Here is a 21,330-nt window from a genome sequence, read left to right as displayed (position 1 = left end):
CGCGATCTCGATGACCGGTGACGTTCAGGCATTAATCAGGTGCACGGGATTCTTACGACCCGGACGCTCCAAGAATTAGATATTCATTGTAAATATTCGAATAATTATTTTCGACGATTGATTAGATTTTAGGATTTTAGAATTTGGTAGTGTCTTTTGTTTTCTATCCAGATTTTAGTAATTGTTAACACGTCGAAATTGATATTTCGTGGCATTCGTCGATAACCTTGTATTCTGCTGTCCAGTCTATCGATTGTTCGGTATTTTTCGTATGCGAACGCTGAGTCAATCATTTTTAGCCCCTTTTATAAGATTAAACGTATCTCTTCTTGGATCATTTATATGCATTTTAATGATTTCAAACTTCAAGGAAAATCTGAGAAAATTCTTGGATATATTTATTAATATCTCTATTCGAAGAAACAAAGATTCCTTTCGTAGAACGTCAAAGGCGAAACTTCTCTTCAGCTGGTTAATTATATGGTACTGAGTGTTTCGATTCTCGTATCAGAAATCATAGCATGCTTCAAACATTCAGAAAATACAGATTCGATAAGAGAAAGACTAAGTCAAAGATTGCAAGCATACGTGTGATTCCAATAGGGTGAATCGAGGTGGACAATAAAAGTTAAAGAAGCCTCCCGAGAAGACGTGAAGGAAGCAGGGGAGGAAAAACCGGGTGGCCAGCAGGAGGAAAAGTGAAATGAACTGTAAAGCGGAATGCACAGACTGTAAAGTTCACCGCTGCGGAAATCCATGGGCCTGGGAGAAAGAAGAAAAAAAAACTGAGAGAAGGAAACGCAATAGGGGGTGGTGGATACAGCCTCTAGGTCCCGACGACTTTTCGTCGGCCGATGATCTTTAAATTAAGTGCACCGGCTTATGACGCCCGTGTAAAGTCTTCCGGGGTGGATTTTCGCGAGTAGCAGCACAGAAAAAAAGACTCTTGAAACGCGTGGCGAATGCGGCCTGACGGGCAACCCCCTCGGCGAAATGAATCAAACGCACCCTCGCTATGCAGCACATTCATTAGGCTGACACGCCTGGCACGGGCCATTTGGGATGCTGACTATTCCCGCAGAAAGAGAAAAATAAGGATACTTTTCGTGGAAAAGGAGAAAAGAAAGAAATCGAAACAAACGTCGCGTTACGAATGAAACGAAACAACCCTCGAAGGTAAACACAAATTTACAATATTAAAGAAAGGTGTGCATATGATCGCGATATTATATTATAAATATATATTATAAAATAAAGAAAGGCACGCGTATTTTTTGCAATAACAGATGGACCAACAAATTTTATTTCCTATACAGCTCTTTATTTTTCTTTTTTTTTCTTCTTCCTCCCCGATGGATTACTTTGTTTGCAATCCGCGGTGTAAGAGACACAGTGAGAACAGAGTACCACTGTTGAAAAAGTAATGGCTGGTGATAGCCATGTAGGGGAAGAGGAATATTCCTGGTGGATTCATAAAAAAAAAGTGCTCGAGTCACCCCTGAAAAATAACAGGAAACCGGGGCGCAAGCTCTCGCCATACGGCCGTGAAAGCGTTCGGCGTTAAAAAATCATGAGGGTGTCGTTTTCCTCGTCCGTGGTTTCTCTCCTACCTCTACCCCACCGGCTTTAAGTCGTCTCGAATACGATATATTTTCAAGTCCTCCATGGCGATCGTGCCTCGTGAAAGTTCAGTCTTGAAATTCCGTCCTCGAATTCAGAAACTAAATTATCCGTAACCACAACGAGTAACTTTGAGTTTGAAAATATTCGTTGACCGAAAGAGAAAAGAAAAAAAGAACACGAAGGTCCGCGCATGAAAGTGCAAAAGGTTAAGGGATTCCGGCTGACCAGGGAAGTTCGTCGCGATGTTTTCGTTCAGGGATGGGAGGGGGTGCGGCATCGTAGATGGCAACATAATCCTTGATAGAGGGCCATGACACATGGGAACATGGGGGACATCTTATCTTCATATTACACACGTGTGACGGTTCTCAACTTACGATTTCCACGTATTAAATGTTCATCCAAATATATTCCTTCATGAAAGTGGAACAGTTTTCTAAAAAAAAAAGCCTACATATAACTCTTTAGATACCAAGTATATTTTTTAATCGAATGATCGAATTATATTTTACGAAACGCTATCTATCTTGTAAATGTAGAAAGAAGCAAGTTCTTTCAAACGTAGGTAACGTTAAAAGATCAAAATTAAAACTTCCGACGCGGTTTCGTCTTATGAGTCCTTTTTGCAGAAAATTGCTCGATTATATATACGCTAGTATGATGACACAAAAATTCTTGCAAACGAAAAGCTAGAACAGTAAGTTTCTAAAGGAAGTTCAAAGCGTATAAGACCTCGCTTTAATCCTGGAACGAAACTTGCAACGTCCACGATGAATCGATGATTCCTTTCGCGATGAAGGACTCACAGCCGGATTTTCGCGAAATCGATATTCTATTGCTGTAAAAGTGCACGTTGGTGAGTAAACAAGTTCCTCGAAAGCGGTGGATTCGCGTGGTGAATCGCATGGATCACGCGTGCACGACCGGAAGAATCGACATGCGCACCCACACGTAGACATGGGTGCTCAAGTTCGGGACGATTTCAGTGACCGGAGGATGGTTTATGAGCCGTAACCTTCCTGTCCAACCTTCCTCTTCCTTCTACCTAACTGAAGAAGCACCCTTGCACCAAGTAACGCGACTCCATCCCTCTGTAAACTCGATGCAATATATTAGGGGTAGATTTCGCGAGAAGAAAGTATCGACGCGTGTATCCTGCACACCAGACCTCGACGAATTTTCGGATTTGTTACTTGATAGTAACGATGACTCCATTAACGACACGGTGATGATCAGAAGTAGCAAAACGAAAACTTGAAATGAGCGATAATATAAATAAAGAAGGCGAATGGGAAAATTATTGTTGAAAATTTACTTCGGAATTTACGACTATTCGCACAACCTTAACTTATGGAAACGAGTCATTTTCTTTGAGAAATTTGGGAACGCTAATAATATATCTGACAATGAGCGATAAAAAGTGAAACTGTTTCAGTTTGTCTTCCGAGAAATGTTTTAACATCTTTCGTTCTGAATTTATAAACGCGAGTAAGAAGAAATTTGTTGGACGAAAGGGAAAAGATCGTCATGCAAAAAACGCGTGAAATTTCACAGTGAAATGACTCGTGATAAAGAAATTAGGATACGAGCCTTTTTCTCCCTTTTTCCCTTTAACTTCCAGCATTCCCGGTATTCAGGGTTTCACGTTTTCTTCGGATTGGTCGGACTAAGGGGTTTCGGCCATCCAGACGCTAGGGTTGGCAACTTTGAAGGATATTTTTTATTCATGTGACGTGTTTCAGGGCGCGGAAAAAAACACATTCTCCCGATGCGAGGCTGAAGATCGAACCGAAGAATCGTACGTATGTCCTGCTATCCTACGAGACCTTCAATTTTAAAATCCCCTTCGGTTTAAGCCTATATATTCGCCCGCCTTTCCATCTCGACTCCTCGATCTCCGTTGAGAATTTTGATGAATTAACAATCGTGTTTGCTGGCAAGCGAAAAGACGTATAACCTCGTAATAATTTCTTTTTCCCTTTTTATGATAAGACATCGATTCAAATGAAGCTCTTCGGCATTACTTTAAAAGTCCATAATATATTGAGAATTACTTACATTTTTATATTAAGGATCTAAAAAAAAAAAAGTCGTTAGAGTTAAAAAGTTTGTAAGAACATAAAAATTCGGGTTTAGAAAAACGTGAAAAAGATGTCTGAAAAAAAGCTTTCCTGCTAATTGACCGGCTCAAAATCGAAGGGAAGAAAACTCCAGGAAAGTTGCGAGACGCGGAGGTATTCCCGCGGGATATCAACGAAATTCTACGGATCGGGCTTCTTTCAAATATTTAGCAGCAATATCCACTTTCGTCTTGCACATCCTCGCGTCTATTCAATACCGATTCATCGATCCCGTTGTTCGATTGAACCCTGCTCGGATAATTACAAGTTTAATGGAAAGATAATAGTTAATAATAAAATACATTAGAACACTCAAAATCGCTTTCAATTTTTCATCGCTCGCGCTTAAATAAAAGCTTTGAAAAGAAGATCAAAATATTGAATAGATTTGTCAATTTTTTATTTACGAATTAAAATGTAATTAATTTATTATCATGATTCTGTAATATTTTGGCCGGGTTAATCGTAACTCGAAACTTCCTAATTTCTTTGTTTCCGCGACTTATTATTTTTACGTCGCTTCTCTCTGCTACGGTTAGATTGATGTAAGTTTACGAAATGGTGAAGATATCAATGACGAGACGTATTATGGCTCGTCAGTTTACGAGTGACAAGCCTACCGGCTGGCCCGGGACTAAATGGAACTTCTAAATGGATAAGATGTAAGAGTTAACACAGCAGCGAGGGGAAGAATTAGGTGTCTGATGTATGAGACGCCGTCATCCGGTCTGGGTTCTTCCGGCGAGCCGTGGCCGTCCGTAAATGAAAGAGACATTTTCCTCGCGGAAAATCGCTTTCGAAAACACGATTAATCTTGCCATGGCCAACCAGTAGGTAAAGCTGAATTTTTCTGTAATTACCGCACCGGTCAGTTGGAAATTCTCCGTTTCTTTCGCCGACTTCTGCTCCATCGGAACAGCAATCTAATTTCGCGTAAAGGAAACGTCCCAGAAACAAGGGTGGATAAACTCAGGCACAAAAGATTAAACTCTCGATTATAAACCTCTCTGATAGAAGTTTAGACAATTTTTACTTTAAATGGATATTACGGAATTTCTCTCGATTGAAAGTATCCTATATTCTAAATTCTGGTCCCTTTTGTACGAACCTCGTGGAATTTCGATTTAGTCTGCTTTTCGTCTGGAATTCATACGCTAATGCTTAAAAATATCCGAACATGCCTATATTTAACAGAACGTCATTTAATTATAAACTTATAGATATATAAAGCGATTAGTTATCTTAAAAGTTCTTTATCTCGACATTATTTCATTTCTGAGATAAGTCAGACAAAAGAGGTTTCAAGCCGACAGAAAAACTGCTGCGATTAATTCCAGTAATAATACCTAAAATCAACAGCTACGAAGTATCGTTGTGTTTAATTTTCACACACACGTACACTCTATCTATTTATCATCAATTGCTACAACTCTATAAAAACGTCTCGATACTTATCGATAGGAGTATATATATTTTCAATTTTACCATGAATTTCCAAACATTCTTGTTCCACCTCTACAGGTATTCGCCCATTATCCTTGCTTTCGAAGGATAATCGTCGTATCTCTTTTTCAGCCGCACTGTCTTTGCAGATTCGATCTCGCGATGCCGACGAGCAAACGTTCCACGGCCGAGAGGTGAAGAGGGATGGATGATAGGGTGATGCATGTCCCATGTACCAAGGGTGGTAGAGGAGGATGGGGAGAGCCGAGAACGTGATCCCCTGACTGATCCGTGAAAGCGTGAAAGGGTTTCCACTCCTTTTTCCACCCCTTTATCCACTCTGCGAGAACACGGGGGTGTCGCGAAGCAACGATCAATCACTCCGCACCACCGTCTACTGATGCACCCCTTTCCTAACGTCGACTAACGTTGCTCCTCACCCCTCGCCCTTCGAACCTCCCTCCGTCATACTACTATTCACATAAAGGGTTCCACCAACGATATGGCCAAACGAACATCCCACTTCGTCCACAAATACACCTCCCCCCTTCTATACCATCCTGATCTATCCACATCGTTCGAGGTGGTTGTTTAACGTTGCTTCGATAAGCTTTCGTGTTCTTTTTTCATTGTCTTTAGACATCGAATGGTTCAGTGCAACACGCTGGATTTCACAGGAAGATCGATCGTTGAGAAAAGCTTCCGTTCCTCTCTCAACACGTTCCTTAATCCATGTACTACCGGCAATGTAAATAAGCGTGTACAATAAAGCAGCAGCGAACAGTGTCGTATCGATAGTACGGAAATTTCTAAAATTCTAGCATTAAGAAAGGGGTAATGGAGAAATTAGTAGTTACGATAGAAGATACCGATAATAACTTTTCTAAAAACGATGAAAGAAAATTCCGACTAACACACGCGTGACGAACGATCACCGCTGGACAGCATCACGCACGTTCGTCCGTGTTTCAGAGTGAAGACACCCAGTGGCTCGCGTTTCCATCGAGGTGGTGCTAATGGCCGAGACGGCGAAAGAGAAAGAGGAGAACCGTACAGGGAAGAAAAAGGGGAAAGAAAGATGAACGATTAAGGACCGTGAGCAAACGGGCACACACTGGAAATCGGCGTTGGGTCAAGATACATCCAATGCCGGTTTTACGGTTCGTATCCGTGTCGGAGGATACTAAAACTAATGTATTCATGAGATAATTATTTCTTGCATTCATTACGGGGCTGTAAAGCTTTTATTGGCTCGGGGCTTGCCTCGCGAACCACGGGCCACCCTTACAAAGTAGAAATAGCACGGTCCAGAATGGGCCACCGCCTATCGTTCTTCCTCGTCCGATTCCCCTTTCTTTCTTTCTTCCTTCGTTTACGCCGTTTACGACATACATTTAAGGACAGTCCTTAAAACGCGAATCGCATGGTCGTATCGATAACCGGCGAACGCGATATCTCCGCTGCTAAAAGCATTTTTTAATAATATTTAACGATGGACCATGGAAATTTAATGCCCGCCCCTGGTTCCAGCCAGACAGCGAAGAGAAAAGCTGATTACGTACAAAATTATTCGCAATCGTCTGGGATTTTATAATTTATTCACTATCAGAAACGAAGCTGTTAAGATAAATTCGATCGAGTCGCGAATTAATTTCCACTATCGAAATACGGATTTGCTGATTACACGATTATTGGATTTCTTCGCTTCTTTTATATTGGTTCTAGAATAGTACAGCGAAGCATCACGTTTGCATTACTTTTTGTTCTAAATGTTTCTCACGGATAACAGCTTTTTTTATCGTTCATACTTTCTATGAACTCGTCCCAAGCGTTATGTTCATAAAATGGTGCTTTTTAATCGTTCAAACTCTACTTTTATCAATTTTCTTGGCTACCACGTTGACGGGCTTGTGTATACGTTTAGTATTGCACCATTAACTTTCTCTCGTTCTAAAGGGTTGATAGTTCGTCACATAGAATTTCCTAGTATGTATAAAACGAGCAGAACGAATGATTCGTGACGCGCTTAAAGCATTTGCGAATCAGTATCTTCTCACACCTTTCAACGACGTATGTAACGTTACAGAGCAAGCGGAGGAAAGCAGGAGAAAGGGGGCAGCAACGGGGTGTCCCAGAAGAACAGAGACGCCGGCGGAATATCAACGAGGACGCCATCGTACATGACAAAGGGCGTTATTCCTTCCGGTACCGCTCCCGGAAAGGGGAAGATACATCAACTCCTGTGTCATATAAAAATGTGTTTATGCGTCGCGCACTAGGAATGAAAATATGGCAGACAAAAATGTCCCGGATGCTGTCGAAATAAACGAATTACTCCTTGTTTCACACTTTCCCCTCGAATCTCAGAAAATAGGGAAAAAACAGATCGAGTACAATAGATAAGTAATAAATAAAATCTACAAAAAGATATAGAAGATACGAATAAATATGAGAAAAGGAATTGTTTCTGGCTCAGATATTTGATAATTCTCAAAATAGACACGAAAAAAAAAATCTAACAGGAAGAGAAATAGGAAAAGAGCATACGAGGCGCGTGGAAGAATGGAGTTGACGGGACGAAAGTCATGAAAACCGGAACCGGAAACGAATCTCATCGTTATACACAGCCGTGACGCAATTCTCAAAGGAATCACGAATTTATTAGAAAAATCTACCAGAGGAATGTACTGTGCTGATTTCGACGTGCAGGTACACGACAAGAAATTATACCAAATATAAGAAACGTACTTTCATCATTCCTGCTTCCTCATAACGAACAATTTCGTACGATCGGATATCTACAGGTACGTGAACTTCTGTGTACAATGATTAATTGTAATGGAAGATTCGACATGATTTCAAAGGTTTACGCCAGCAAAAGTAAGAAGCTTAAAATTATTGTATCGGTCAGGAAAGGGAGAGAAGGAAGATCAAGATGAGAAAAGAAGGACGATCGATGCAAAGGGCAGAGACGTTAGGATTTCGGATTTTCGCACGTGTTTCCAGCCTCGTCTGCGCGATTCCCGTAATCCCAGATGGCCGCCCCGCCCCCGCTCCCCTCGAAGAGAGCCACACTCGAGATTTCCTTTCTCCGTGTAAAAGGAAACGGAATTGAAATCGGCTTTTCGAAATTGCGCGTCGCCCCTCCCTCGGCCATGCTTCTCTCCGGAGAGGGAAATGCAAACACGGCTTTGCTGAGCGCGCAACTTGATCGGAAAACAGGGAAAAAGCGAGGATGATATCGTGTGGATTTACAAGAATACACGGGAAGGGAAGAATGTATCGTCTTGTCGTTTCGGGATGGTCTGAACCCCTGGATTTCGGGCTAAGAACGCAGTCTTCTCTTTTAAACCTGAACGATCTATTTAACCGAGTTATTATAAAAACAGACTTATGCGAATGACAATTTAAATCTTGCACTATGAGTTAATTATTTTCAAAGCTGAAACTTCTATTCGACTAGCCCATTTAACATTACTACAGGGCTGAGTTAAGATATTACTCAAATTAAAGATGTAGTGGTATAGCATTATATACGTTTCCTTCGGTCACAATTAAACAACAAAGAATATTTGGTTCGTGGTATATTAGCACGTAATTGTTTAAAATGATGATAATTTGTGGAAAGAATAAATTTACATGTAGATTTTGAATGTAGAAATTCTAAATGTAAATATAAAAATTATAGATAATTTTAATAGAAAAATTACTTTTCGCAACTAATTTTGCTTATAGTTTCTACTTTCGCTTTGATTTTTATTTATTATCTTTGTAGATGATTATATAATATATATTTTGAAAAATAAGTGCAAGTTAGTATTTGAAAGAGGAAAGAAAACCTGCGGTAGACTAATGGTGAATGGTGGTGCCCTCTTACGACTACTTGTAGAATTATAATAAAAACATGATTCATAATTACATTCTATTATAAATAATTATTACGATCTTTTTACAACTATTGCAACGTGCTATACTGAAATATAAATGAAACTAAAATATCCAATTACATAGACAAATAAAAATATTTTTTGTATTTATAAATATATAAACTCTCCCTTACCTGTTCTGAATTTTGTATGTATTAAAAATCTTGATATCACTGACATCAATGTTTGTGCAATAATTTATACATAACGATTAAATCTGATCAACTTGTTTATAAACATATAAATTTATTTGATACCATGATTATGATAATGCTAAAGAAAACATTGCTGTACGAAGAAGCATATAGATTAAAATAAACTGAAAGGTAAATAAAAAAAAAATCACCAATATGTTCTTTATTTTTCTTGTTTATATAAATATATCTTTGTAAAAAATAAATTGTACTCGTTACTTGTTCTTGTGATATGAAAATAAATATAATATAAAACACTATATTTCACAAATAATTACAGGTATTGGAATAGAAAGACAAAAGATGAAATTTATATTGAAACTTCTAAACTTTCTTTGCATTCAGTTTCATTTTTTAATCAAAATAAATTACTTTTATGTAAACTAAAAATATATATATGAGTAAACGTTATATTTAAATAATACTCAAATATTTTAATGTATTAATACACTGACACGCACTATTATTATGTTTATAAATGCAACACATTATAACAAATAATTTTCTTAGTTCTTATACCAGTAGTTAAACAACACAATATGAAGTGAACTCAACGCTAGTCTCAGCTAAACTGATCTTTCCTTCTGCACTTGCTACGGAGAACGGTTATGCCAGGATATACTCAACACCTCCCAGAGCATCCCTGACCAATCATAGGGAATTCCCAACCAATCCTTCGGAGTGGGTTCTCTATCACAAATGATAGAAAGGGAGAACTGCTTTTACAATACAGGCTGTGGTGGTTTACGGACGGAGCATGCTCCATTGGAATATTCTAAATCCCACGCTAAAAGGGGTGTGTCCTACTGATTCCAAGTAGGAAAAAAAGAAGGGATCGTATCTACCATCGACAACGTTGGAAAGGGTAGATGGATTCTAAAAAGCAGACTGAAACGTTAAGAAGATGGAGCATTCTCCGTTACAATACTCCAAATCCCAGATCTAAAAGGGTGTGTCTTGTGAATTCTAACTGAATATAAGAGAAAGAATTGTCAAATTCATAATACATTCTAACATTTTATATTTTTTGCTTTCATGAAACTTTTGTCCTTTTAATGAAAATATACTTATATATGTTTATGTATCTATGTCACATTATAATGAAATTAGTCATAAAAAAAACATTTAAATAAAATAAAACTATTAGAAACACATAGTCAATATCTTTCCAGCTGCAACACCCTTTTTCATCAGTCACCCCTTTTTTAGGAATTAAAGGGGTGACTGGTACCCCTTTCAAAGGGGTTAAAATGTATAGGGGATGATTTAATGTTGCAGAAAAAAACGTTTGTGCCATATAAGTTATATATAAGTTATAATGTACTAAAAACTATAGTTTTATAGTACATACACGTTGTAAACTAATCTTACTAAAAAATTATAAGCAACTAAATAATTTATACATTAAAAATTATAGAAAACTATATCATGTAAATAATGTATTTTTTATATATCTACCACTTATAAATATATAAACTTATCAATCTGTGAAATTATTAACGAACAGAATAATTATTGCCCGTTTAAATATTTCTTTGGAAATGAAAATAAGAAACGAAAAGATAACCTTACTTAAAACAAATTAAAACATAACCTAATAGATTAAGAACTTCGTAGATAAAGTAAGCACAATCGAAATAACTTCTTAAATAAATATCATATAAATAAAAGAACTTAAAAATATAAAATATAACATACCTGAAAAAAATTATTTATTTTTTTAATAACTACACTATAATTTTTTCATTTTTATTGTAGATTATAAATGACAAATCTTTAAAACTCAAAATCGATATACATACATATGATCACAAACTACGTTGAAATTAATAAAAAATTATTAATAAAATGGAAAAAATTTTACGTTTGATCATTGACTATGTACAGTATAGACCTGATATTACACGGAACTTCAAGTCTCACGTTCTGAAATACCGACCTAGAAAATAATTAGTCTTTCTTACGCCCTCTACAATTTACTTCGGCGAATATAAGAATTATTTATCTATGATCAGAGTACTTATACTCTATTCTTCATAATATCAGGTAATATGTAATCATTAATTAAGTATAGGTACTCGTCTGTGATATATGTATGTAATTAACAATTAATTTGAGAATACAAAAATGAAAATTCAAACGAAAACAAAGATTTAAAAATATACATTCTTATGTTTCATATATATGAAACTATAATTTTATTTGAAACTGCGTAAGTGAAATATTTAACTATTACTATACAGCAATATATTATTTTGATAGTGTACAATGCTTCCTGAAGTATTATAAAAATATAGAATTCTAGACTTCATTGTGATTACAGAATATCCTGTTCTATATTTTATCTATAATTTCATATAAGACTTTAGTTTTAATTTAAACCAGTACTATACTGAATCGATAGTGGCGCATATGTCACGAAAATGATAATCCGAAAACGTGGGACATGGAAAAACATTGTACACCACGTCTATTCTGTATCTCGTCTGTGCTTTTATACTATAAAAAATACACACTTCCCTACCGCAGATATAACATCCCATTTGATACTTGTCATATTGTCATCTTTCGTATATGAATCGTCTGCTATATAATGATGAATAGTATTTAAATTAAATTTACATAATATTACTGAAAAGATGACATTATATCATTTTGGAAATTGTTTAGCTTTAGTTTATGTCCCATATTATCTTACCTATAAATATTCAGGGTTGTAAGTACATTCTAACCATTTCTAACCTATTTATAGTTATTATTATTTGATCATTATTATCTTGGAATTTATTTTGATTTCAATGATTGTACTACGTATGACAATTAATATCATGTGATAATTATACTATATTAATTATAATTTATTTCTTAATCTGTTTATCATACGAATAACACATTTCGAAGTATATATGTAAACTTTCAGATCAGAATATGGTGCATTTTGGAAATGTATTCAAGCTGGAGGTATTTACATATTTACACAATTAGTAAAAATGCTGGCACTTGCTACTTTTTTCCCTACAGCAGATAACGTAGGAGGTGAAGGTTATGATTTAATTGGTGTATGTATTTATATTTTTAATTTGCTTGTATTTAATTATTGATTAACTTATTTAACATATAATAAACTATGTAGGAATTTTTAAAGTCTTCGATAGATTTAGCTGATTTAGTAGGAATTTTATTATCATTGAACAATATACCCGGTAAAGGGCATGCAAAAATTTTAACTGCTGGAGTTGGATGGGCTGGAGCTGAGGTATTACTTACTAGGTTCCTCCTATTATGGGTAGGAGCAAGAGGCGCAGAATTTGATTGGAAATACATTCAAAAGAGTCTCGAATCTAATATTAATTTAGTGAGTAATAATATACTACTACTTTAATAAGTAATACCTCGCAGGAAATTTTTTATTAAAACTTTATTTTTTATGTATATAGGTACAACATATAACTACAGCAACACTTGTATGGTTATGGTCACGACATGATCTAAAACGAAGTTTAGTTCCAATAGTAGTTGGTATGCTTATACTTACAGTATATAGGCCACTTATTTTAGATTTTCTCCTAGTATTTTTTTTAACTGGCCCATGGTCAGCCCTTATTGTTAAAGCTACTACTACTTTCATCATGGGTGTTACGACATTATATATGTATGCTGGTCTTGCTCATTCCATAGGCATCTTTTGAAGAACATTATGTGTATGTTTTAAAAGATCAATATTTTAATCATATTACCATACACATTACAAAGTAAATCTTATTCTACTACTAAATTATGTCATTGTTCTACTAACATTTTATTTTATATAATAAAAAAAATTGTACCAATAACAATATTATGCATAGAAACAATCCTTTATTTTCTTTTATGTTACATTTCGATATTTAAACTTGGCATTCTTTTCACAATTTTCAAAACATAATTTGTGTTGGAAAAACGATTAAAATATTATTATTCTGAAGTATCATTAAACTTATAAATAAGAAAAACAAGAATGTAAATTTGGGTATATTTGTTAAATATGATTGTAAATACTTATCTTTTTAGGAACAGTAATTTTTTTAATTTTTCAGAGAATAATACAAAATTGTAATTATGTTGTTACTAGAAATGGATCTATATTATTTCTAATCTTCATCTAATACTTTACATATTTTTAGCAAATCTTTATACATATTCAATGCACCCTAAATCTTATGATTATAATAAATTATACATATCACTTGTATGATTAAACTACTAAATTGGTAGAACGAGATAAATCAAAATTTCAAAACGTCTAAATTTATCATAATCTCTTCATCATAATTAGCCATTTGTAATAACATCATTCAAAGACAGTATAAATATTAATGTACAAAACGTAGAATAGTCCGTTTTAATACCTCTAAGATGGAGGACATTGGAATCGTCTAATTCCATCTCCTTCTGATTGACTATCGCTATGATCAGAAGAGTCATCATCCGAAGAATCATCAATATTATCATCATCGTCGTCGTCATCATCATCCTGATTTTGATCACTAGAAACTTGTCTTACGTTTAGGCTCTACATCACAATGTAAAATGATCAAATAAATTTCTGTAAAATTTTGTACTTTTATAATTGTCAATTTATACTAATCAATACACACTAGTCTTACTCTTTCCGTATGACGCAAATGTCTTAATAATATCCAAAGCATTTGACTATCGAATGCATCGGATTCGGTAGTAGTTTCTTGTGCCCTGCTCATTACGTTAAATGTAACACACTAGAATAGAACATATATAAAATAATAACATATATATGTTTATATCACAACAATTTTCGTAAATTACACATACTTTTTCTATTAAAGGTACATTTTCTATTTTTTGAAGTGAAGGTGGATCTTCGCAAGAAGGTGCCCAAACTTTTACATCACAATCAAGCCCACTTGTTGCAAGAATAGGAATATGTGGATGAGGTTCTAAACAATTCACCTATACGACAGAGTGTTATTAAACTTTATCATTATATTTTTAATAGATTACATACCACTCCTTGTTCATCTCCAGGCATCCAATTTACGATTGCTTCCGTATTCTTCTCCCAGATAAATATATTTCCACAATCCGACCCAGATATAACAAATTCACTCTTTGGCCCAAAGAAATTAACTCCCTTCACTATGAAATATGAAATATAATAAGTGCAAATTTTCATTTAATTCTTGTAAAATGTACCAAACAATAATATATACCAGTAGCATTGTTCCTATGACCTTCATATTTATGAGCAAAATCACCAGGTTGTGGCGATATTGCATCAAATAAATATATATCTTCGTCGTTATAAGATGCAAGAACTTCAGTTCCATCATAGTTGTATAAAGCACAAGTTACATGTACATGTTTCTTCTCAGTCTGTAATTCATGAAAATTAGATTACAAAATAGATATATAATTATATTTTTAATTGTATAAAATCCAAAAAACATACCAAATGTGAAGGACATAATTCGTGTATTGGTTTAGATACATTTCGTCGGTCATATACTCTAACCCATTGAGACCGACCAGCAACACAAAATTCGTTGCTTTTGAGAGGATTACAATGAACGCTGTACAATTGCACGTGGAAAGAACCGTCTCTTACAACTAGCAACCTATACAATAAAATTGTTTTTATACATTGTGAAAAAATATGTTTCACAAAAGGCTACTTAAAAGACGTACTTCGTTGGTTTCTCTTCTCTAATATCTATAGACAAAACTTTTGCATCTTCACCAACAGAAACAATAACATGTGGCGTATCGGGATGAAGTGCAAGTTTATGAGTTGGCGCATTGTGCGTAGCTAATTTTCGTGATACGCCACGTCTAATATCTAATAAACGTACTTGTCCATCACGAGCACATGTAGCCATTAAATTTTCTTCATCGAATGGTAGCCATTTAGCCTGAAAAGAAACAGTCGTAATGATATACATTTCTGTAACAATAAAAAAGTAAACAAAGATAAAATATATTAACATATTTTCTAAATAGAAATATAGTTCATTACAAAATATATTTCAGTATACATACTTGAAACATATTACTCCTATGACCACTAGCAAAAGAATGATGTTTTTTTCCTATTGCCCAGTCCCATATGACTACATATAAATCATCAGAACCACTGGCTAATAAATTTCCTTTTTTATTAAAATTTAAAGCATTAACACAACCCTAAAAAGATTATATAATAAAGATTGCATTCTAGTTTTTTAAGTACAAAGTTTAAAACATGAGACATGTACCTCATGCTCTTTAAGTTTGTACATAAGTTCAAAGTGTTCTACAACGTGTAAGGAACCGTAATATCTACGTTGAAACGATGGATTAATTCCCATTTCACGGTGAAGAAGTTCTGGCACTACAAACCAGGTTGGCTTTGGTCTTTTCTTCTTCAAACATGCAGGAGTATCTGACTCTGATTCTTCTTCACTAGCTATTTGTTCAGTATCAAAATTTGAGTCATTTGATAAGAGGGACTCTTCTAATTCTAGCAAATCCTGTTCTGTTACATTTGATAAAAGAGGCTTTTCTAATTGTCCCAATAAAACCATAAAAAAAAAAATAAATGAAATTTATAAAATAAGGATAATGAATGTAACAATACATACCAGCATATCCAACATGTGAACTATCATTATCAATTTCTAGTCCTTCTTCATGATTCTTTGTTTCCCTAAGAGTTGCAGCTTCTTCAGTTTCTGCATTTAAATACAATATAGTATCAAAATCTTTCATATATTACATGTCTCTTTTCAACTATTTACCTGATCTCATTTCAACATCTTCAGTAGTTTCTTCACTACAACTATCCTTAGGCTCTTTTACCAATTGTGCATTATCAACACTTTCATTTTCTGATTTTGATTTATTACAAACATTTTCATTTAATTTTTGATGTTTACTCGATTCTTCATTAAATATATTAGTGTCATCACAATTATCATCATCTACTTGAGCTAGAAATTAAAATCAATAAATGTACATTAAATAATTATAAAAATTTGGTAACTATCAAAATAATAAAATATTATTACAACACCTTTTGAAATACTTCTTTTACACTTATTTTGATTACTAGAAGGAGAGCTTGGATCACTATCATTTGACGAAATTAGAATATTGTCTTGTGAGGTGGTTGCTTCTGACAATGTTGTAGAATTAAAAATAGAAAATGATGTTTCTCTTAAAGAGTTTTCATTCTGATTTTCTTCAAATGTATTCTTCTTATTAGCAACATCACATTTATTATCAACCAAAGGTTCAACAAGTTGTATTATCTCATTTGTTTTATTATTAGATGTAGATAGTTCAGTATCATTTACTTCTTTACACACATTATGGCAATTTTTAGAATCCATCTTTTATTATCATTAAACCAAGGTTTTGCATATAATAAATGTTTCGCTTGTATTTTTCATCTATCAATATCTATATTGGAATTTAACTTTACCTGTAATATAAAGTTAAATGAATATTGTATTTAACCCAGTATAGTTATACATAGCGTAATCATTATGATGATATAACCAATTAAGATTTGCTTTTTTACATAAAAAATAGTTGAAAATATAGAGAATAAATGAAAAAAGATAGAATGAAATCTTTCTATTCTACATCTTATTTTCCAATATATTAATTTCAAAAATCACTAAGTATGCTATTTTGTTTCTGGATTAATAATTATTTTTATACAATAGTAGAGTTTCAAAAAGAATTCTAAAAAAATATTGATCTTATTTCTTTATTTAAAATTCTAACCAATAAATAATATTCCGATGATTCTCTTGCTTTTAGTATTGAATAGCATTTAATAACCTTTTATTTTATTGAGATTTTCAATATCTTTAGAGTACATTATCAGTTTTTTATATGAAAATCCAATCTCAATTACTCAAATATATGCAGGTATACTTACAGATCCTTCTTTAACCAATCTTCTTGGAAACGAAGTCTTAAAAAAATATTTCATTCTATGTTTTCCATTTATTTTTATATAAATTTTATCTGATATTTAGCTCTATTACTACAATCATACCTTGTATACTGTCACTTAAGTCTCAAAAAAGAAGATATTTCTTGAGTAAAATAAAATTTCATTAAGAGAATGGATATTTTAGGAATAAATAAATTATATATTCAGATTCCTGAAAATTATCCTATCAATTTTTAGTACTACATACAGGTACAATGTTGCAAAATATAAACAAAATATTTAAAAAACGTAAAATCAACAGTTTGATCACGTAAAGTTATTATAAATTCCACTGTTTAATGCACCAATAATTATAGATTATTCTGTTATTAAATAAATTTTTAAAAATACGTGATTTTGATCTTTTTAGTAGAACATAAGGATATAGAAAAATATGTACATCTACAAAATGTTAACATAAGCGTAATCTTATAGATTTACTGCGTTTTACAAAATACAGTTAACTATAACCATCGACAAGTGACAGAATCAAAATAATAATTACACTAACCTGTCATCCGTAAAAATATGATATTATTTTTATGCATATGTAAATATACGAATAAAAAATTCGCACATTTACGTGTTATATAAATTTATTGTCCATTCTCTTTTTTCTTGTAAATGAAATTAACTGATAAAATGGCTGATACTTATGAAAGTGTTTTATTGTTACCTTACAGCAGAGCTGTCGAGCTTAAGTTCCGAAGCTTGAACAGTTTCTCGCACTCTGCTTAATACTGCGGGAAACACGTGTGTACATTAACACAAACTTTTTCTCTATTGTTTCCTGTTTAGGAAACGAGATATAAAGAGACAGAATTTATAATATCTCTATTGAACTATTTCTGAAATTGTCCTGTTTTATAACGATGACGCGTAGCGGTTGCAAATCCGCATTTGGACCACGCTTTGGACAAATAAGATTCACCTATGAAAAAGTGATCAACGTGATGATAAAAAATAAGTGACGAATTTTATAACGAGGCAATTTTCATGATTTAGGAATCATAGATGGAGCAGCTATTGTACAAAATATTTATATGTATATATGTACTTCTTTATATTTAATAATATAAAATTCAGATATTACATTAAATCAGATTATTATATTATCTTACCGTTTATTATCAACAATAAAAAATCTATTATTTGGAATTTTATGATTTTAATTAAATTCGCAATATTTGTTAATATTTTATACGTGGAATTTAAAGGGAATTGTAAACTATCCTGAACACGTGAGTATCAAGTTATTCTCCGATCAAAATGTAGTTTGTATATATATAATACTTCTGATAATACTACAGACGGGATACTTGTAATAGTAGTGATAATACATACAGTTCGTAATACCGCATAATTAAAGGACTTAGGAATTAAAAACTTTTCAGAAAAGATCTTCATAAAGTTACAAGCTTCTTAAAGTATGAGAATTCTTTTTGAAACACGTGTTTCATAAATTTTCAGAAAATGTGTGTACTGTTAAAATTGAGATTATCTTATTACAGATAATAGAAATTAATTTTTTTGTAAAATGAAAAAATGCAGACTTTATTTGTTTTAAATAAATCTTCGTAATGTTTGTGTACTTTTAAAAAACTTTCAATTATTTATAAATGTTACTCTGCGTACAATGTACAATACATAAAGAATAGATTCATGCAGGTTATGTATAAACAGAAGTGTTTAAGAAATGGCCAAAATATTAAGCTTCTCCCGGACTATACGAAATAATTGGAAAATATCTTTGGTGACATGTGCAGCTGTAACATATGGAATTTCATATGGCAAGAAAGTATACAAGTAAGATACAAAGTTTTAGTCTTATAATTGGTAAATTCATTCTACTGTTGTGATGACATTAAAAAATGGTAATATTTTTAGAGCTAACCAATTAATGAGACAATATTGTGAAAGTGTATCACAATATGGTGATTTTCCACTTCCAACAAATATAAAACCACGCCATGTAACCATTATTTTAAATCCAGCTGCTAAAAAAGGGTTTGCTTATGTTTGATTTATAAATTATGTTTCTACTTATAGTTTAATTATTGATTAACTATTATCCTTATTTGTAGGAAAGCTAAAAAGTTATTTCAAAATTATTGTGAGCCACTTTTGCATTTAGCTGGAATTGCTGTAACTGTAATACGGACAGACTCAAAAAATGATGCTCGTAAAATTATAATGAATTTAGATACACCTACTGATGCTATCATAGTTGCTGGAGGAGATGGTACTTTATCTGATGTTTTAACTGGATTAGTAAGAAAATATGATCTCAATCTTAATTCAGTCAAACAGTGTCCCATTGGTATTGTACCATTGGGACAAACAAATAAAATTGCAAAATCTTTGTATCATGAATATGATTATCTATCTGATATAAAACAAGTGATAGAGGCAACAATGGCAATTATACATGAGAAATCAAAAATGATGGATATAATTGAAGTTAAACCTATTGATGTATGTTTCTGTTATATACATAGCAAATTTTTAACTTTTTCAGTAACTAAAACTCTTATATTATTTTATAATTAAAGAATAATCCCGATGAACCTGCAAAACCAGTTTATGCTATGGGAACAGTGGAATGGGGTCTATGGAAAGATGCAAATGCTTCTGCTAACAAGTATTGGTACTGGGGATTTTTAAGAAAGTACATATATGTTTTCCTTCAATATTTTTGAATTTGCACGATATTCACATTAATGTAAATTTATATTACCTAATATCATGTATTTAATGTGCAGATATGTGACTTATGTATTTAATGGTTATGAAGAGAATTTAAACAAATATTGTGATGCAGTATTAAAATATACACTTCCTTGTGAAGGTTGTTCTCGTTGTAGTCAAAACAATTTAATTTCTAATTTAAATACAAGGTGGTGGCATGTATTTCTACCAAGATATAATGCCTCTAGAGGTATGTTTTGTTATATTCAGTACACATAATATCCTGAAATAAGCACAGGGTACCATATTTTTTAGATAGCATTGATTTTAGTAAAAGAATAAATGAAAAATGTGACGTTCTCCATGAACTACCTATATCAACTTGCGAATTGCATATAGCAACTTCCAATGTAGACAAGTTACAAGTTGAATCATCACCACCATCTTTAAAAGTGAAAATTGGTAATTAAACTAATATCATATGGAATAAAATTAAATATATATAATCAAGATCATGGAAAATTACCTCTATTATGTAGGTCCAAAGGATATCAACTACTTTTCTTTCGTGTTTGGAGGTTGGGAAAAAGAAAAAAATAATAAACCGTTATGTAATCAAATACTGGAAGCCAAAAAAATTGAATTAACTCCGCAAAAGGTAAAATTTCATAGTTTGAATATTCCAAATTTTAAAGATTATTTAATTTCTATATGTTGATTCATTTATAGACCGATAAAAATCATACATTATACATTGACAATGAGGAGTATGAACTAAAGGCAGTTGAAATGAAGCTGTTTCCGCAGGCAGTAAAAGTATTTTGTCCTCAACTGAACAGTTAACAAAATATATATATATATGTAAATAAAATTTAAGATCTGTTTATTTATTTTAAACCGTCATGTCTTACTATATTGAAAAAGAAGTAAATATCAGTAAAAAAAATTAACAACATTTTTTATTATTATATCATAAATATAATTTATGATCGCTTCTAAATGTATACTGTTATCACTTGAACATGACACTTGTGAGTATATACTCTATTTTTACCTACTTTGTAACACTTATGTTACGTCATATTTATTTTACAGTATGATATTTATTGTTTTAAGCCCTATTAATTTTTTCTAAGATACTATATTGTAAATAGCAGAAAGCGCTCTGCTATTTGTATCACATTCATCAGATAATATTTTGAATGTACTTTTTTGTTATAAAACATTCCTAATAAAAAGTTTATATGAAATTTAACACAGATAAAATGCAATCTTTCTAACAATTAAAGAAATTCATGAATATTTTTAAGATTTTGCAGAAGGTATTCAAAGTCCTT

At 32.9% G+C, this 21,330-nt stretch overlaps 3 protein-coding genes and 2 long non-coding RNA genes across 14 annotated transcripts; 3 read left to right on the top strand and 2 right to left on the bottom strand.

The window, feature by feature from the left end:
* Positions 1–9,246: 9,246 nt before the first annotated feature.
* Positions 9,247–9,998, top strand: LOC126867979 (uncharacterized). The gene is made up of 2 exons (XR_007690503.1): positions 9,247–9,438; positions 9,587–9,998. It is a non-coding gene; the product is annotated as an uncharacterized LOC126867979 (long non-coding RNA).
* Positions 9,444–11,296, bottom strand: LOC126867978 (uncharacterized). The gene is made up of 2 exons (XR_007690502.1): positions 11,005–11,296; positions 9,444–9,996 (listed from the first exon to the last, which is right to left on the bottom strand). It is a non-coding gene; the product is annotated as an uncharacterized LOC126867978 (long non-coding RNA).
* A 60-nt stretch (positions 11,297–11,356) lies between these two features.
* LOC126867975 (transmembrane protein 147) lies at positions 11,357–13,494 on the top strand. Of its 2 annotated transcripts, none has more exons than XM_050623084.1 (4): positions 11,357–11,518; positions 12,227–12,365; positions 12,440–12,661; positions 12,744–13,494. In XM_050623084.1, the coding sequence occupies exons 1-4, from the start codon at positions 11,478–11,480 to the stop codon at positions 12,993–12,995; spliced, it is 654 nt and encodes a 217-aa protein (XP_050479041.1). In that variant the 5' UTR covers positions 11,357–11,477; the 3' UTR covers positions 12,996–13,494. The 2 variants fall into 2 exon arrangements, with proteins under 2 accessions (XP_050479041.1, XP_050479040.1); XM_050623083.1 differs by lacking the exon at positions 11,357–11,518 and adding an exon at positions 11,687–12,022.
* LOC126867973 (DDB1- and CUL4-associated factor 8-like) lies at positions 13,143–18,309 on the bottom strand. 8 transcript variants are annotated; one of them, XM_050623076.1, is made up of 13 exons: positions 17,982–18,309; positions 16,373–16,783; positions 16,098–16,289; positions 15,942–16,031; positions 15,576–15,862; positions 15,361–15,504; positions 15,010–15,233; positions 14,774–14,939; positions 14,535–14,697; positions 14,330–14,460; positions 14,137–14,274; positions 13,953–14,063; positions 13,143–13,858 (listed from the first exon to the last, which is right to left on the bottom strand). In XM_050623076.1, exons 2-13 carry the CDS (start codon positions 16,689–16,691, stop codon positions 13,697–13,699), a joined length of 2,127 nt encoding a protein of 708 aa, XP_050479033.1. In that variant the 5' UTR covers positions 16,692–16,783; positions 17,982–18,309; the 3' UTR covers positions 13,143–13,696. The 8 variants fall into 8 exon arrangements, with proteins under 8 accessions (XP_050479033.1, XP_050479029.1, XP_050479034.1 ...); XM_050623072.1 differs by having other exon boundaries at positions 13,944–14,063; positions 17,982–18,305; XM_050623077.1 differs by having other exon boundaries at positions 13,944–14,063; positions 15,576–15,835; positions 17,982–18,304.
* A 256-nt stretch (positions 18,310–18,565) lies between these two features.
* Positions 18,566–20,890, top strand: LOC126867974 (acylglycerol kinase, mitochondrial). 2 transcript variants are annotated; one of them, XM_050623082.1, is made up of 9 exons: positions 18,566–18,732; positions 18,817–19,111; positions 19,193–19,312; positions 19,390–19,780; positions 19,858–19,973; positions 20,068–20,243; positions 20,309–20,455; positions 20,533–20,651; positions 20,723–20,890. In XM_050623082.1, exons 2-9 carry the CDS (start codon positions 19,002–19,004, stop codon positions 20,834–20,836), a joined length of 1,293 nt encoding a protein of 430 aa, XP_050479039.1. In that variant the 5' UTR covers positions 18,566–18,732; positions 18,817–19,001; the 3' UTR covers positions 20,837–20,890. The 2 variants fall into 2 exon arrangements, with proteins under 2 accessions (XP_050479039.1, XP_050479038.1); XM_050623081.1 differs by having other exon boundaries at positions 18,566–19,111.
* The last annotated feature ends 440 nt before the right edge of the window (positions 20,891–21,330 follow it).

Source organism: Bombus huntii, chromosome 7 (assembly GCF_024542735.1).
Source record: "Bombus huntii isolate Logan2020A chromosome 7, iyBomHunt1.1, whole genome shotgun sequence".
Taxonomy (NCBI): domain Eukaryota; kingdom Metazoa; phylum Arthropoda; class Insecta; order Hymenoptera; family Apidae; genus Bombus; species Bombus huntii.
This window is presented reverse-complemented; position numbering and strand designations above follow the sequence as displayed.

Bases quoted from the DNA above. Each gene is read 5' to 3' on its own strand.
- LOC126867975 (XM_050623083.1), top strand. From the start codon at position 11,946: ATGACATTATATCATTTTGGAAATTGTTTAGCTTTAGTTTATGTCCCA. The intron at 12,023-12,226 runs GTAAGTACATTC...GTAAACTTTCAG, and splicing joins ACCTATAAATATTCAGGGTT to ATCAGAATATGGTGCATTTT. The intron at 12,366-12,439 runs GTATGTATTTAT...TAAACTATGTAG, and splicing joins AAGGTTATGATTTAATTGGT to GAATTTTTAAAGTCTTCGAT.
- LOC126867974 (XM_050623082.1), top strand. From the start codon at position 19,002: ATGGCCAAAATATTAAGCTTCTCCCGGACTATACGAAATAATTGGAAA. The intron at 19,781-19,857 runs GTATGTTTCTGT...TTATAATTAAAG, and splicing joins TTGAAGTTAAACCTATTGAT to AATAATCCCGATGAACCTGC. The intron at 19,974-20,067 runs GTACATATATGT...TTTAATGTGCAG, and splicing joins TACTGGGGATTTTTAAGAAA to ATATGTGACTTATGTATTTA.
- LOC126867973 (XM_050623072.1), bottom strand. From the start codon at position 16,691: ATGGATTCTAAAAATTGCCATAATGTGTGTAAAGAAGTAAATGATACT. The intron at 14,940-15,009 runs GTACGTCTTTTA...TTTATTGTATAG, and splicing joins AGAGAAGAGAAACCAACGAA to GTTGCTAGTTGTAAGAGACG. The intron at 14,275-14,329 runs GTATGTAATCTA...TCTGTCGTATAG, and splicing joins CTGGAGATGAACAAGGAGTG to GTGAATTGTTTAGAACCTCA.